The 14169-nt window shown below is 33.3% G+C and overlaps 2 protein-coding genes and 1 pseudogene across 3 annotated transcripts; 1 reads left to right on the top strand and 2 right to left on the bottom strand.

The window, feature by feature from the left end:
- Positions 1–984: 984 nt before the first annotated feature.
- Positions 985–3787, bottom strand: LOC100500671 (uncharacterized). Its single transcript, NM_001250774.2, has 5 exons — positions 3628–3787; positions 3368–3468; positions 1942–2023; positions 1744–1829; positions 985–1538 (listed from the first exon to the last, which is right to left on the bottom strand). Exons 1-5 carry the CDS (start codon positions 3667–3669, stop codon positions 1292–1294), a joined length of 558 nt encoding a protein of 185 aa, NP_001237703.1. The 5' UTR covers positions 3670–3787; the 3' UTR covers positions 985–1291.
- On the bottom strand, positions 3673–10020 carry LOC100790444 (uncharacterized protein C24B11.05). Of its 2 annotated transcripts, none has more exons than XM_041008559.1 (9): positions 9777–10020; positions 9585–9666; positions 9421–9486; positions 9211–9308; positions 9055–9092; positions 8853–8940; positions 8479–8757; positions 8230–8295; positions 3673–3810 (listed from the first exon to the last, which is right to left on the bottom strand). In XM_041008559.1, exons 2-9 carry the CDS (start codon positions 9643–9645, stop codon positions 3781–3783), a joined length of 726 nt encoding a protein of 241 aa, XP_040864493.1. In that variant the 5' UTR covers positions 9646–9666; positions 9777–10020; the 3' UTR covers positions 3673–3780. The 2 variants fall into 2 exon arrangements, with proteins under 2 accessions (XP_040864493.1, XP_003543518.1); XM_003543470.5 differs by lacking the exon at positions 3673–3810 and adding an exon at positions 7580–7830.
- LOC100795701 (ubiquitin fusion degradation protein 1 homolog) lies at positions 4002–6745 on the top strand (annotated as a pseudogene).
- Positions 10021–14169: the final 4149 nt, after the last annotated feature.

The following is a 14169-nucleotide window of genomic DNA, read 5'->3' on the forward strand; positions in this document are numbered from 1 at the left end:
GGCATCTTCAATAATGTTCCACGTATTGCAATGTCTTCTGTGAGAAATCAGTCATTAGCCTTGACAATCTGCACACCATAAACAGTTTTATTTTATCAGCAAATAAACTGCACAATAAACAGTAATGTCTGTTTTGCTTATTTGTTGTAATCAGAGATTCCTTGTTAAGTTAATTTATCATTGATTCGAACCATTTCAAAAGGCCCATATAAGTGTTTTGGGGTTTCCACAAATGAGTAGTGAGCCTAGTCAGGGGCAAGGGGAGTGGGGTGGCCCAAGGGGACCACGGTCACCCCTAGTTTTGGATTTGTATAAATATAATATGAGCCCCAATTTTTTAACTTATGCTTAATATTTTAAAATACAATATTTTATTTTAAAATCAAATGCCAAGTTACAATTTTTCTTTAGTATTTAACTATTGCCTCCTAATGACAAGAGAGAGTCCACCCTTGCGGACTTTGATTGAGCATTGCTTTCAACTTGAGTTTGACTTGTCCCCGTATTTCTCCACGATGTATCCAATGGTCTCAACTCTCAAGACTGAATCATCATTTAGAGCTAACTCAAATTCTTGCCCATATATGTACACAACACACCATTCATATTTTGGGGCAAGTGGTTGACCAAGCCTTTCTGAGACCAAAATAGCAAAAGACAAAAGAACGAAGAGAGAAGCTCAAAATTATAGGGGTTTGCGGAAATGAATTACAGCGTGTTTGGTTTCCTATAAATCTCATTTGATCACTTGTGAAGTGAATCAAAAGGTAAAAGCTTCTACGTTTTCTTATAGATATTTTAACCTGATTTTTGACAACACACTTATTGTAAGCTACATCAAAAACATACTTACGGAGTTTTTTGTTTCGGCGTCAGTCTTGTATTCCAAAGAAGCAACAGTAAACAAGAAAGTAGACGTGATATTAGCGTACGTATGCAATGAAGTGTCCATAAACACACTAAATATTTCACTTGCAACCACGATACATTTCAATATCAAATTGTATATAATAGCTAAAAGCAAATTTCCAAAGACCGGCAGTTTCATAAAGTACAATATATGATGATAAAAAAAAAACACTCACGAGGCTTTTGGTTTAGCCCTTTAATCTAAAAGTATTCAATCTAGATCAGCAGGTTAAATCCTGAATTTTAACAAGAAATTGTGAAGGTCTTTATACCAATGGATAAACAGCCTAACAAAACCACGACTACCGATATAAATGCCCAAGGCCTGAAACAGAACCAAACCTGGCATAATTTTTACGCTATCAAATAATCAATAAAGTCATCATCTACTTTGTTTAACACTAGATGGTCTAAGAACTTTCCAGTCCAGCTTATCTCCACTCGGTTTTTTAAAAGAGCCCAAACTATTGCTTGGCGATGAATGTTTATCATCATGATCGTTCTTCGGTGATTTGTTAGGATATTGTGCTTCATAATCAGATTGTTTCCTTTTAGCATTGCCGTTAACCTCCACAATCTTTTTGTCCATGTTGCCACATTCTGGACCTTCTACTGGAGACCTATTTTCTCTGAAACAACATAAACAGAATCAAATTAAAAATCAGAGTCATAATCAGAGGAAATTTTTATAATAGTTGCCCATTAAATTTTTAAAAAGAAGGCCACGAGGAACATTAGAAAGTAAAACCATAGACAGAGAACCTTCAGACCCTTGATGAGGAAAAGAGAAACAAAATCAAATGTTCACATGGAAGTTTAGGCAAAGAAACCCACCTGATATTGGCATTTGCATTTTGATTTCTAGACATGGTAGTTTCAGCTGCTGGCTGATGTAGTCTTGCTTCTTCCTCATTTAATTTCTAAAATGGTAAGGCTTTTGGCATTAGAAAAGAATCAAAAGACAGAGTATGAGATCTAGATCAAGTAGGAGAGTAAAGAAACAGCTTTGAAATTCTTGATCTTCAAACTCACATCAACTAAAGGATTGAAACTTTGAAATGACATTCGACCTTTAGCTGCTCCAGGATGGGGATCACCTTCCATTATAACCACACTACATATGTGCAGAAAGTCAAAAAAATAAAAATAGAAATATAAATAACTGAGCAGGATGAAGCAAGTAACTGCAGAAATTATACACCAAAGTTGAAAAGAAAATTTTGGCAGACACATTTTTTTATTTAACTTTGCTGTTTTACAGGGTAAGATACAGAAAGGTTTGTCTAAATTGTAAGGGCTATATGTGAAGCAACACTAGATGCCCAGATACTTAATCCAATGTGAGTACAATACAACACAGTTACGGGGATACAGAATATTATTAAAATTTCAAGTTACATTACAGCTTATATATAGTTAGAGTGCCTTTTTAGTTTTTATACAAGTAAGAATAAATATTGAATATTAGATCTTATCATAAATAGTCAAGATTAAAGCACATACGATATGAGTTTTTAAAAATTCACATGATACAAAAATGCTTTATAAGGAGACTCAAATTAATGCATAACTACATCAGTGCATGGTGATCACAATTGAAAAAAAAAACAAAAATAGTTGTAATCAACTAATCATAACAAAAGACTATAGTTACATACCTTTCCCATGCCCATTATCAGAAATTCTCTTCTCCCAATGACCATGTCACAAAATTACATATTTTCCCCAACCCTAGTCTATTCAAAAGAAGTCTGCTCTATATATTGACTACAGCCTCAAGGATATAGAGAAAGAGACTAGAGTTGTATTCCAAATGTATTATCAGTCAATAAAATATTAAGAAAAGTAACATATTGGAGGATACTCCTTGAATGCGTATCTAGGCATATCATAAGCGTTACAGCATCGGATTTGGGTACGACACTGTTACTTAATATAACGGACATGTATATTCCACCAGTAATTACTGCATACCAGCTCACAATTTAAAAACAACTGTTTTTTAACGCCTTATTTGTTATTACCGCTCTTTCCATTAGCAAAAACCAAGATAAACTCATTCCACAACACAATCATAAATAAAATATAGAAAATTTTCAGTATCAACCTTGGGTTGCTAGCCTACAACTACAGTAATACTGCATGATGTAACATCACAAATGATTGCTACGAGGAATCTCAACTTCCAAAACCATTAATTGTTTCACTAAAATCCCAAGAGATTTGAATAGAAAACACTCGGTAAATGGCTATTGGCAGAGATACAAATGCCTAACTTCACAACTACCAACCGCCATGATTTCAATTTCACTTCTAAAATGTATCAGTCATAACAAACAAAGGCAAGTATACAATCAATATAGCAGCCTCAAAGACAAGAAGACTCAGAACTCAGACCCATGTGTGGTAAAAACTAAAATCCCTATAAATTATTTTTGAATTTAGCAAAGAAAAATACCACTTTCTAGTAACCGCAGTGGATGTGCCAACACTGACATCAGGCTTAACCTCTTCTTCTTTCTTGGTTCTCTCCTCCCTCAGAGCTGCCCTTTGCATGAACTGTCCAACATCGAAAGAGAACCAGGAACAACATCATTAGTCCCGATATTTTCACCTCTAATCTTGAATCAAACAATTTCTAGGTTAAAATATCACAAACAAGCAATGAAAACTCAACGATAACCACAAAGAGGAACGGTAGCGTTCCCTTTTATTTACCTTTAAGTTCTTCAACGTGCTTGAAAGCTCTCGCCTCGCCATTATACCTTCAATTCAACTTCCTCTTTCAAATTTTATCTCTTCCTCTTCCTGTGAACTCGACCACCAGCACCGCAACCTTAACCTAGGTCCTCTGATTTCGTTAAGGTGATTTTATTTTGTTTTGTTTGTCTCAACTGAAGACTTTAAAAAAAAGAAAACTATCGAAATGACCAACATAACCTTGAAAAGAAAAACAAAATAATGAGCCATGCACACGCGTTATAAACGGGCCGGCCCAATAACATCTTTGGTTTAATCCAGCCCATGAAAGAGAGAGATTGCACACAGAAAACATGAAAACGATCACAGTCCTAACCTATAAAAGCTGTAACCGTGTGTTCTTCCGAAGCATGTAAGCGGTGTGGTGTGGTGACTCTAGTGGTTTCCAACGCAGCTTTTCATCATTAAGTCTAAGGTTGTCGAAACGTTACACAAAATTTCTCATCTGCTCACATTTATTTTGTGATTATTACTATTAGCATTTGTTTATCCTTTTTTTTTTCAGGCACACGCAGACCATCAGTCATCTTTCTAGTCTTCTGATAACTATGGTATGTTGACCTGCTACTTTTGAATTTTTTGTGCTATAATTTTAATTCTTCAAACAATAATAATAAGAACAATTCTAAATTTAAATGGATTGGGACTTGGTTCGTTTTAATCCAAACTTGATCAGTGTCACTGATTGGCTTGATAGAGTATCCGACCATGCCTTGGAACGTAACTGTCCAAGTGTTAGACAACTTTTTTCTTTTGATCGTGATAATTTTATTGCTCCTAGTTTTTCTGTTAACATTTTTTCCCTTTTTGCTTTAAAAAAAATTCAGGCGTATTACAGAGATGCTCAATATGCAAACCTTTGAACAGTTTTATCGTTGTTACCCTGTTTCCTTCATTGAGAAGGTACGAACACTGATTTATCCTGATGCCTATAATATTTATAATAACTTCCTTTGCTAATCCTCAGTTTCTTTCAGAGGAAACAAAAGAAAAGGTGAGAGAATTTTGAAATTTGAATTTTAGAGAAAAGAATTCTCTTCTATTCTCCTTATTTTCTTTCCTGTCATCCAAACATGTCATAAAAATTTTCTATTCACAAAGTCAACATATTCCTTGGGATTTATATTTGCACATGTGTTAAGCATCCATTGATCAAGGGGTTTGATCTGTGGTCACTGGCTATAGATCGCTGACTATACTGGTTTATGAGTGACATTGCAGCATCCTTTACATGCATACAAATTTGGGCTCAGCACTCTCTTTAAAAAAAGAAAAATATTTACATCTGCACGTGATTATTCTTAAACTGATTCCTTGTCCTCTTGATTATGCAGCCAGATCTGGAAAAAGGTGATAAAAGTATGTACCAACAGCTTACATTTTACTTCTCTGATTCAAAACATTTATGAAACTTTGATATGTTGTTTTTGCCTATAGAATTTCTTATGACAATTTTTGTTGCCTTTAGTTATCATGCCTCCCTCAGCCCTTGATCGCCTTGGTAAGTCATTATTTGTCTAGTTGCAACAATTGAAACAGACTAGGTTTATTCATCTAAAACATCTATCAAGATTTTTACCAGTTATGTTTTTCAGCGTCTTTGCACATAGAGTACCCCATGTTATTTCAAATTAAAAATCCTTCTGCTGAAAGAGTTACTCACTGTGGGGTGCTAGAATTCGTATCTGATGAAGGGACCATATATATACACCATAATGGGTATGCCGTTTCCTCTTCTTTGTTTCTCTTATTTTCTGAACTTTTTTTCCTTAATGAATTTTCCTTCCTTTATTTACTGTTTATGATGTTCCTCTGTTTTGGTTGTCAGATGATGGAAAATATGCTTCTCCAAGAGGGAGACATTGTAAAAGTGAAAATTGCCACCCTTGCAAAAGGAACGTATGTGAAGCTGCAGCCTCACACAAAGGATTTTTTTGGATATCTCCAATCCAAAAGCCATGTTAGTATTTCTTCTATAATATCTAGTTACACCTTTGACAGTGTCAATTGATATTTTCTTTCATTCTCTTGATTATTTGCAGCTTAGAGACTACACTTAGGAGCTACTCATGTTTAACAGCCGGTGACACTATAATGGTTCCTTATAACAACAAGAAGTATTACATCGACATAGTTGAAACTATACCCTCTCCTGCAGTCATTATAATTGAAACAGACTGTGAAGTTGATTTTGCTCCACCTCTTGATTATAAAGAACCTGAGAAACAAGCAAAACCTGTTGTATTTGACAGGAAACAACCAGAAGGTTGTCATTCTTTTATCATATGTTGATAGATGCTTTTATGAATTTTCTCAGATTTATTTAGTAAAAAATTCATTAGCAGTTAATGACTATATTCTTTGTATTTCAGTTGAGGATGAGCCGCCAGCAAAGATTGCCCGGTTGACTCCATTCACTGTTTCTGGAAGACATTTGGATGGTAAACCTTCAGCACAATCAGTCGAACAAGCATCCTCTTCAGAGCTAAAACAGAAACAAACTGACAAAGAAATCAAGGGTTCTGATTCTAAGTCATCAAATACCGTGTCTCGTAGACATTCAGGAAAGCTTGTGTTTGGGTCAAATGCTACTACATCTGACGTTCAAACAACACCTAAGGTAGTTCTTACTAGTAGTAATCTTCTAGGAGACAGAGAAATGCCCTAAATCTATGATTCATTAATATGATTTTAACATGCATTTGCTTTACGTAAGACCATCAATAACCAATTTTTCTTTGTTTTTTTTAGGTTTCTCAAGAAAACACCTGTAAAGAGAAATCTCAGAAGGAACAAGAGCCAAAATTCAAAGCTTTCACGGGAAAGAAGTATTCATTAAAAAGTTGATCCTTGTTGGGCTACTTTTGTGTTGTTTTCTTTTGATTTACGGAATATTAGTTGAGACAACATTGGTTAGATCTTAATCCATATTCCACTCTTGCATTTTTTTTTTTATGTTACCTCATGAAACAAAAAATTATCGCATTTGACAGTCCAAGGAATACCTTAGTCCAAGATTGCAATTGCAAGATCATGTATAGTTTTCAAGAGGATGATTGAAGTCTTGTTTGATTTATTGTCTCTGTTTCAGTGTTATCTTGTCAGCAATACTACCCTGCTTCCTGCCACTGGCAGTTAGTGTGGACTTTGCAATTCTCTAGAAGTCAATTATTTTCTTGTTGCAATTGCAAATCATTCCTTTAATCTTTTGTACGATGCTCTCTCCATTGGTATAAAGACCTTCACAATTTCTTGTTAAGATTCAGGATTCGACCTGCTGATCTAGATTGAATACTTTTAGGTTAAAGGGCTAAACAAAAGCCTCGTAGTGTTTTTGTGTATAGTTATATATTGTATTTTATGAAACTGTTGGTCTCTTAGCTATTAAATATAGTTTGTTATTAAAATGTATCGTGGTTACAGGTGAAATGTTAAAGTGAGTTTATGGCGCATTCATTAGGTACGTACGCTAATAATCATGCCCACTTTCTTCTTGTGAAGAATTCGCATGTTAAGGTGAGTTTATGGCCCTTAGAATTAGAATTGCTAACTCTGAAGAATTCGCTTTTCAACCATTATATTATGAGTCTATTCTGCCCAGCCTTTTGTTTCAACAGTTGAACGGAATTTGTATAAAACAGCCGTGGGGATAATAATCAACCAAGGCATTAACTTCTATGAAACTCTCATCTAACTTTTCTACTCTCTAAAAGCTGAGGTTTATAAGTTTATTTTAACTTGTGAAAAAAAAAAAATATCGCGTGTGGATTTCAGGCAGGGTACTTTTAGGCATGCTACACAAGAAGTTTTCAATGTCTGTTTTCTAAACGTACTGCCTTTGCCTCGAGTTGAATAACTTGAATCTTTACACATTTTCAGAAGGACGGGGAAAATGGCGAATATAAACTTATTTATGAATATACCAAATTCTTCCAACTGCATTAATCAACATCATTTGCCAATACAGTACTAGACACCAAATGTCTCAGAACTTGGACTAATAAGTTAGGCTATTACTGATGTTTCAATTGAAACCTTTCTAGAACACTCGACACTTTCAGGCTTTTCATTGGCTTCCCATAGTTCTGGAAATGCCTCCTTCATATTATGGATGCTCTCTAAGGCATGATCCACTCCCGTAGTTCGAACGGATGTACCCACCTGCATGGGTCCCACATTCGATTTCACATTTAAATTCAAATTTCATCATATATTATTTTAATTGAGATGTGATGCATTTCGGTCAAATAAGGAAATTTCTAATTATACCTTCTTAAAGCTAATACAGCCATAAAATAGTAATAAGAACATGTGCATGCATATAATTGTCAAGGTTCCACAAATGTATACTTGGAAGTTCCATTCAACTTAACTATGAGAAAGATTCAAACGTAAAAAACTAAAAGTAGTTCTTATGACTAGTTCTATATGCTTTCTTTTATGCCCATTCATGATGATTTTGTGAGGTTAAGGTTACGATACGCCGTTTGACATCATTACCACGAGAAAGAAAAGAAAAAACTAAAATAAAGTTCTTATGACTAGTTTTTTGTGACTTACCAAGACAGTGTGGAGGCCCAAGGATTTTCCCGTTTGTAAATTGCGGAGACTGTCATCAAAGAATAACTGGAAAAGCAATACAAATAAATAATTTAATTCGTCACAAAAAGGCACATAATCAGAAGGTAAAAAACTGATAATTGGTATTCATTGTTAGAAAAAGACAATATGCAAGATCATAATGACAGGCTAATTAGAATTTGAGAAAGAAGGGAAAACCCATGGCCAAAGAAGGATTAGTGATCTTACTGTTCTTTGAGGGTCAATATCTGCCATATTGAAAACCTTTTCATATGCATCTTGAAAGGGTTTGCACACAACCGGGGTCCTTGGAAGCACGATATCAGAATCAGGCCTGCCAATGTACTCATAAAAATCAAAAATCTCTGTGGAACTTTGTTTATATTCACTGCCATCTTCATTGGAGGAATTAAGGGTCTCAAAGCTTATAACTCTTTCGAAGCAATCCTCCAATCCAAGCCTATGAAGCACTCTGCTTGCATGAGCCTTGTCAGAGTTTGTAAAAACCTGGGGGAAAAAACATGACACAAACATTATGCTGAAGAGAATATTTATGAATTAGGTCCTATTTTTGGTCATTAAACAAGAACAAAGGAACTCACAACTTTTCGAACAGGCAAGCTTAGCAAAATTCCCCTGAGAACAGGGTCAGGTTTCAGCATATCATATGGCAATCTCCCATGAACAAAGCTGCTCAACACACACTAAATACTTTTTGGATTCCATTATATTTAACATGATTTCTAACGATTAAAATAAATGGAAAAAAAATAGAACAAATCTCAAATATGTAAAGACAATTACCCATGAAAGTCATCATAGTCAAAGTCATAGCCAATAGCCTGGTGAGAGGGAAAGAGACAATGATTGAGATTGATTCGTTCACCGTCACATCTAAATAAACAAACAAAATTGGGCCTTTTAAAATATAATGAAAGTTCAATTAATTATTTATACTACCTTGAGACCGGCCATGGTTGTCCCGTAAGTCTTGTATAATGAAAAGCACAACTCAGGAACTTTAGCCTCTGATATCCAAAGCTTTTGAAGCATGTACTCTGTGCAATGCATCCATTAAAAATTAATTAATAAATAAATTCAGAGAAAACCACATACATTCTATTCGAGTAATGACATATTACTATGTCTTCAATTCGCTGAAGTCATTACCCTGAATATTTTTTTTCACTTGCTCAGCCAATCCAGAACTCAAAGGATAAAGGGTGTCATCAAGATCTGAAAATATCAAAAAACAAGTTATTAATATCCCATTGGCAGAATAATGAAGCTAGAATGTAAGAGTGAGAAAGTCACCATGAATCGTTTAGGCTTACCAAATAAAAGACAATCATATTTCCCCTTTGAAATTTCCTGGAACTGATCCCCGTTTTCCATCTCAGACTCTGGTATGCTCAACTACACGCAAAAGAAGGAACCATTGCAGAATGTTAATTAATGTTAAAGGTAAACTGAAAAGTGAAGAAAATATAGAATGCGGTATCATATGGATCATCACATTCACTTACCGTACTGCAAACTGTTACCAAGAAGAAGCAGATCGTAGAGAATGGAGGGGGGAAGAGAAATATATAGAATGGCGTCGAGTGAAAGCGATTGTGAGGTGAATGATGGTGATTGTGTAGAACTAGAAAAGAAAGAGAAACTTAAAAGCTGATATTTTTTACTTGTACCACGTTGTCCACTCCAATCTTGACACGTTCCTGGCTTCAAGTTTTAGCATGCACCCTTTGGCCTTTACTATCTTTTTACGCGGCAACGACAATTGAAGTAGTTGCAAGGTTTCAACTTTTGGCTCTGCTCTCAAGTTAATAAAATAAAGGAAATGAGAAAGAATCATAAAAGCAGTGGGAAATTATTTTGTTTTATTTTTCGCTTTTAGACGGTAACCCACGTGAAGGTCAAGCTGCTAACTGCAAACGCATCATCATAAAAACAAGGCTTAATTTCAAAAATAATTGTCGTATTTATTTCAACTCTTTAAATTGATTTTTTTTATAATTTAATTTATTAATTGAGTTTTTCATTTTTTTTTCAATCTAACTATTTAAGTCTCTAATTCTGAAATTAAAGGTTAACAGTTAGGTTGTTGTCACGTATCATAATTTTATCAATATTAAATGTTATTTATTAATATTCAACGTCTAATTTTAAGATTGAAAATTTAAATAATTAAATTAAAAAATAATAATTAGTAAATTAAATTATAAGGGATCAATTTCAATTTAGTGAGCTGAGATAAATAAAAAATAATTTTTAGAATTAAGCTTAAAATCAACGGCGAAGTTACTTGCAACCGCAAGACCAATTTTAGATTTGTCGGTGCATTTTTTTGATTTAAAAAGTAGTTGGAGATTACATTTGCAAACAGTCAACTGGTTAAACCACCAACAAGAGAAATGAAGACCAGATTTAACTCCCCCTTTGTATAATATCCATGAATTCAGCATCCCTTCCTTTAAAGATGACGCTATTTCGCGTGAGCCAGATATGCTCGTGAAAGTGAGTTTAAGATGATTAGATGCATGTTTTCGGAATCATTATTCTAACTTTTGCAATCTTATTAATTTTTTATCTTTAAAAATTAAATACAATATCAAGACTTTATAATACTTACATATTTTATTAACCAAGTGAATTAAATCTTGCCGGCTAACTTTTGCAATCTTATTAATTTGATGCAAATTAATTGATTTTGGAAAAATAATTAATTGTTTTATTTAACTAAAATTTTATAATTTGATTGCACGAGTTTCACAAACCTAATCCAAGAATATTTAACTAAGACAACTATAATATGTTGTCTTAGCGAGGGGTCATATTCACACAACTTTTTCTCCTATTTAATAATCGTTCTCTTCATCCAAAACTCCTCATAAATTGTTATTATGAATATTTTCTAACATCATTTATGTGGCGATCATTACAACTCCCAAATTGAGAGGGAGTTATATGAGTTATTATCGTTATTGGTAGGCTAGTTAGAAACTGATTGATCAGGCTATGTAAGAGAAGTTGTGGATTAATTGGCACAAGACCCATCGGGTACAAAGTTCTCCAACCTCATATGTGAAGAGACTTGAAGTTGTGGGTCTATAGGCACACGATTGATTATGTATGGAGTCCTCCATGCTCGAGTGTCTTTGCTTGAGGTAAAATACGATGAGAGAAAAAATAGATATGAATTCCACATGTATTAATTTTTCAGACGAAATGAGTAGCAGTTTAAAACCATACATACCCTATCTTATTGCTCACTATTATTATTTTTGTTCTTCTTTCTTAACAAACACATCTTACCGCATGTTAAAAAAGGAAAAATAATGAAAAGGCACATGAGTCATTTATTGGCGCCACGTATCATGGAGTATTGACATCTGTCAATTCTAGAACCACAAAACAAAATTAAACCCCCAGCGTCTTCCCTTGTTGCTTTTTGCACGATGAAGATAAACGATATACTCTTCTCTCTCATAACTCATAAGTCATAACTTTCTTCTCTTTTTCAAACCTTGTGATCCATGGTATATAAAATATAATTATTTTCCTTCTAGTTGCCTTCTAGTATTTCTCTGTCACTACTCGATCCTCTTACAAGATCACATGCACAACAACCTAATTCTTCAAATCAAATCCCTTCCTTGTGTGGTGTGCAAGAAGAATTTAATTTAAAGTTTCTTTTTAAATGAATTTCGGATTTGATCAAAGGTATGGGATAATTTTGTTTCTTTAAAAAATACAAAATGACGAACTACTCCTCGTAATTTTGGTGGAGAGGGTGTGATGTGAATCTTACGGGGCGGAACGTTTGATACAGGCTATGGAGTTCTGGATGACGTCACTTTCAAAGAGGGAAGATAAGTCAGGATAGACGCCACAAAGATTACCTTGATAAGTCTGATAATTGGTTTAACAAGGAACCCAGGGAGAAACTCTCACCAAATTTTATCAAATGCCAATTTTTTTTTATTGAAAACAAAAACCAATACTTATAGTGTATCTGAACAAAAAGATAAAAATAGACATGAGTCTTCTAAATAGTTTGGGCCAAAATTACAATAAATAAAAATTATAACTAAAAATATATTTAACTTGGGCCTTCAGCAACAATTAATAGTCTTGGTAGTGCATCTGCCTCTCGGTCTTCATCTTTTTCCACTTGGGCCTTCAATCGTCATCAATGGCAATTATACAAATGACTAGCCTTGTTTCTATGACGTGTTGAGCCTGTTTAAGTCTGCCTCTGGTCATGGGTCCTTCAAGTGCTTCATGGTCCTTGCCCTTAGTTGTGTCTTAATCACTGTATTAGACCTGCTTAAATCTGTCTCTAGTCATGAACCCTTCAAGTACTTCATGGTCCTTGCCCTTAATTATGTCCTCATCAGGGTGTCATATTTAGCGCATGAAGATGTCTGCAAATAAAAACCGTTAGACTGTCGAGAATTTTGGACTTATTCTAGGAGTAAACTGTGATGGACCCATTACAAACTTGGGCGCGGGCCGCGTTAGCTTCAGCCCGTTGGAATTGAAATTTGTAGCATTAAAATCAATAAATGCTTGTATTTTTATTTTATTTTATTTTATACCAATTGGAATTTTTAATTTATCCTTTTTATTGCCTATCATTTGTCATATCTATTAAACAGTTGGGACGTGAGAAAATATTTTTTTCTGGCCAATCGTTCTCATCTCTACAACTCTACAACAGCATATCCAAATGATATTACCAATTTGATTTCTTAATTGTGAAGATAAAATATTACACACTGACTAAAATTATGAATTTAATTATAAAAGATGAAAATTACAATTTAATAAATAAATAAATGATAAATTTATTATTTATGTGTAAAAATTAATTGTTAACTAATTCAACTTAATAAGAAAACGTATACCATACTAGTCTAAAGTAGCCTCTGACTTATGGATATAGCCATATAGGAGTGGAGATATGTTCCCGGTATAATAAAATCTGAGTCTGAATTTAAAAAGTGTATTTTTTTTCTCTAAAATTAATTTTTTTCTTTCTTGGTTTTGACATTGTCGCATAATAAATAATAAATTCACACTTTATGTCGATTTTTAATACTTTGTGATGTTTTTTTTAACATTTTGTTATAATTTTAAAATATAAATTGAAAATGAAATAAAATTATGATTTAATTTATAAAATCAATCCATTTTTTTTGTCAAACTGATTTTAAAAACTTTTAAAATAAGAATAAAGATTAATTTTTGGTATCAAAATTAATTTTAAACAAGGCTTAATTATTAGTATTTGGATTTTGGATATGTGATTCTTTTAATTTCTAAAATTTTAAATTTTTTTTTTCTCGAATTTTGACAAATTGTTCTTTTTAATCTTTAAAATAATAAATTAATACTTTGTGTCAATTTTAAGCTATCATAAATTAATTTTTATTTTTAGCAAATTGAATTTCTATTTTAAAACCGTATTATAAACTGTCATAAATATCAATTTATTATGTCAAAAACTAAAAAAATAATTTATTAAAATTTAGCGACTAAAAAAATAATTTTATATTTTAGGAATTAAAAAAAAACACATCCTAAATTTAGGAACTAAAAGTAATTAAACCAAATCTAGCCCTCAAAAGAATTCAACTTAGTCTGTTAAATTTAATAAATTTTAAAATAAGCCCTAGCTACACATATTTATCAAATAGGTCTAATTAATTTGAGCTTGATGTAACCTGAGTCACAAGATTCCAAACGATGTAGGTAGGTTATTTCCATTCTTATTTGTAGATGCCCCAGAAATGTATTTCTTTTAAAAAAAAAAATGTATTTCTTAGGACGAAGTTTGACCCATTTTTCATATCTTTCTTTTCCTTTTGAGCTTTGGCGCAAGACCCTTCTTCTTTCATCACCTGATGTCAC

This window comes from Glycine max, chromosome 13 (assembly GCF_000004515.6).
Source record: "Glycine max cultivar Williams 82 chromosome 13, Glycine_max_v4.0, whole genome shotgun sequence".
NCBI classification, from domain to species: domain Eukaryota; kingdom Viridiplantae; phylum Streptophyta; class Magnoliopsida; order Fabales; family Fabaceae; genus Glycine; species Glycine max.

Bases quoted from the DNA above. Each gene is read 5' to 3' on its own strand.
- LOC100500671 (NM_001250774.2), bottom strand. From the start codon at position 3,669: ATGGCGAGGCGAGAGCTTTCAAGCACGTTGAAGAACTTAAAG. The intron at 3,469-3,627 runs GTAAATAAAAGG...GATGTTGGACAG, and splicing joins GCACGTTGAAGAACTTAAAG to TTCATGCAAAGGGCAGCTCT. The intron at 1,830-1,941 runs GTGAGTTTGAAG...TTACCATTTTAG, and splicing joins GTTTCAATCCTTTAGTTGAT to AAATTAAATGAGGAAGAAGC.
- LOC100790444 (XM_003543470.5), bottom strand. From the start codon at position 9,645: ATGGAAAACGGGGATCAGTTCCAGGAAATTTCAAAGGGGAAATATGAT. The intron at 9,487-9,584 runs GTAAGCCTAAAC...TGATATTTTCAG, and splicing joins ATATGATTGTCTTTTATTTG to ATCTTGATGACACCCTTTAT. The intron at 9,093-9,210 runs GTAGTATAAATA...CCCTCTCACCAG, and splicing joins CAACCATGGCCGGTCTCAAG to GCTATTGGCTATGACTTTGA.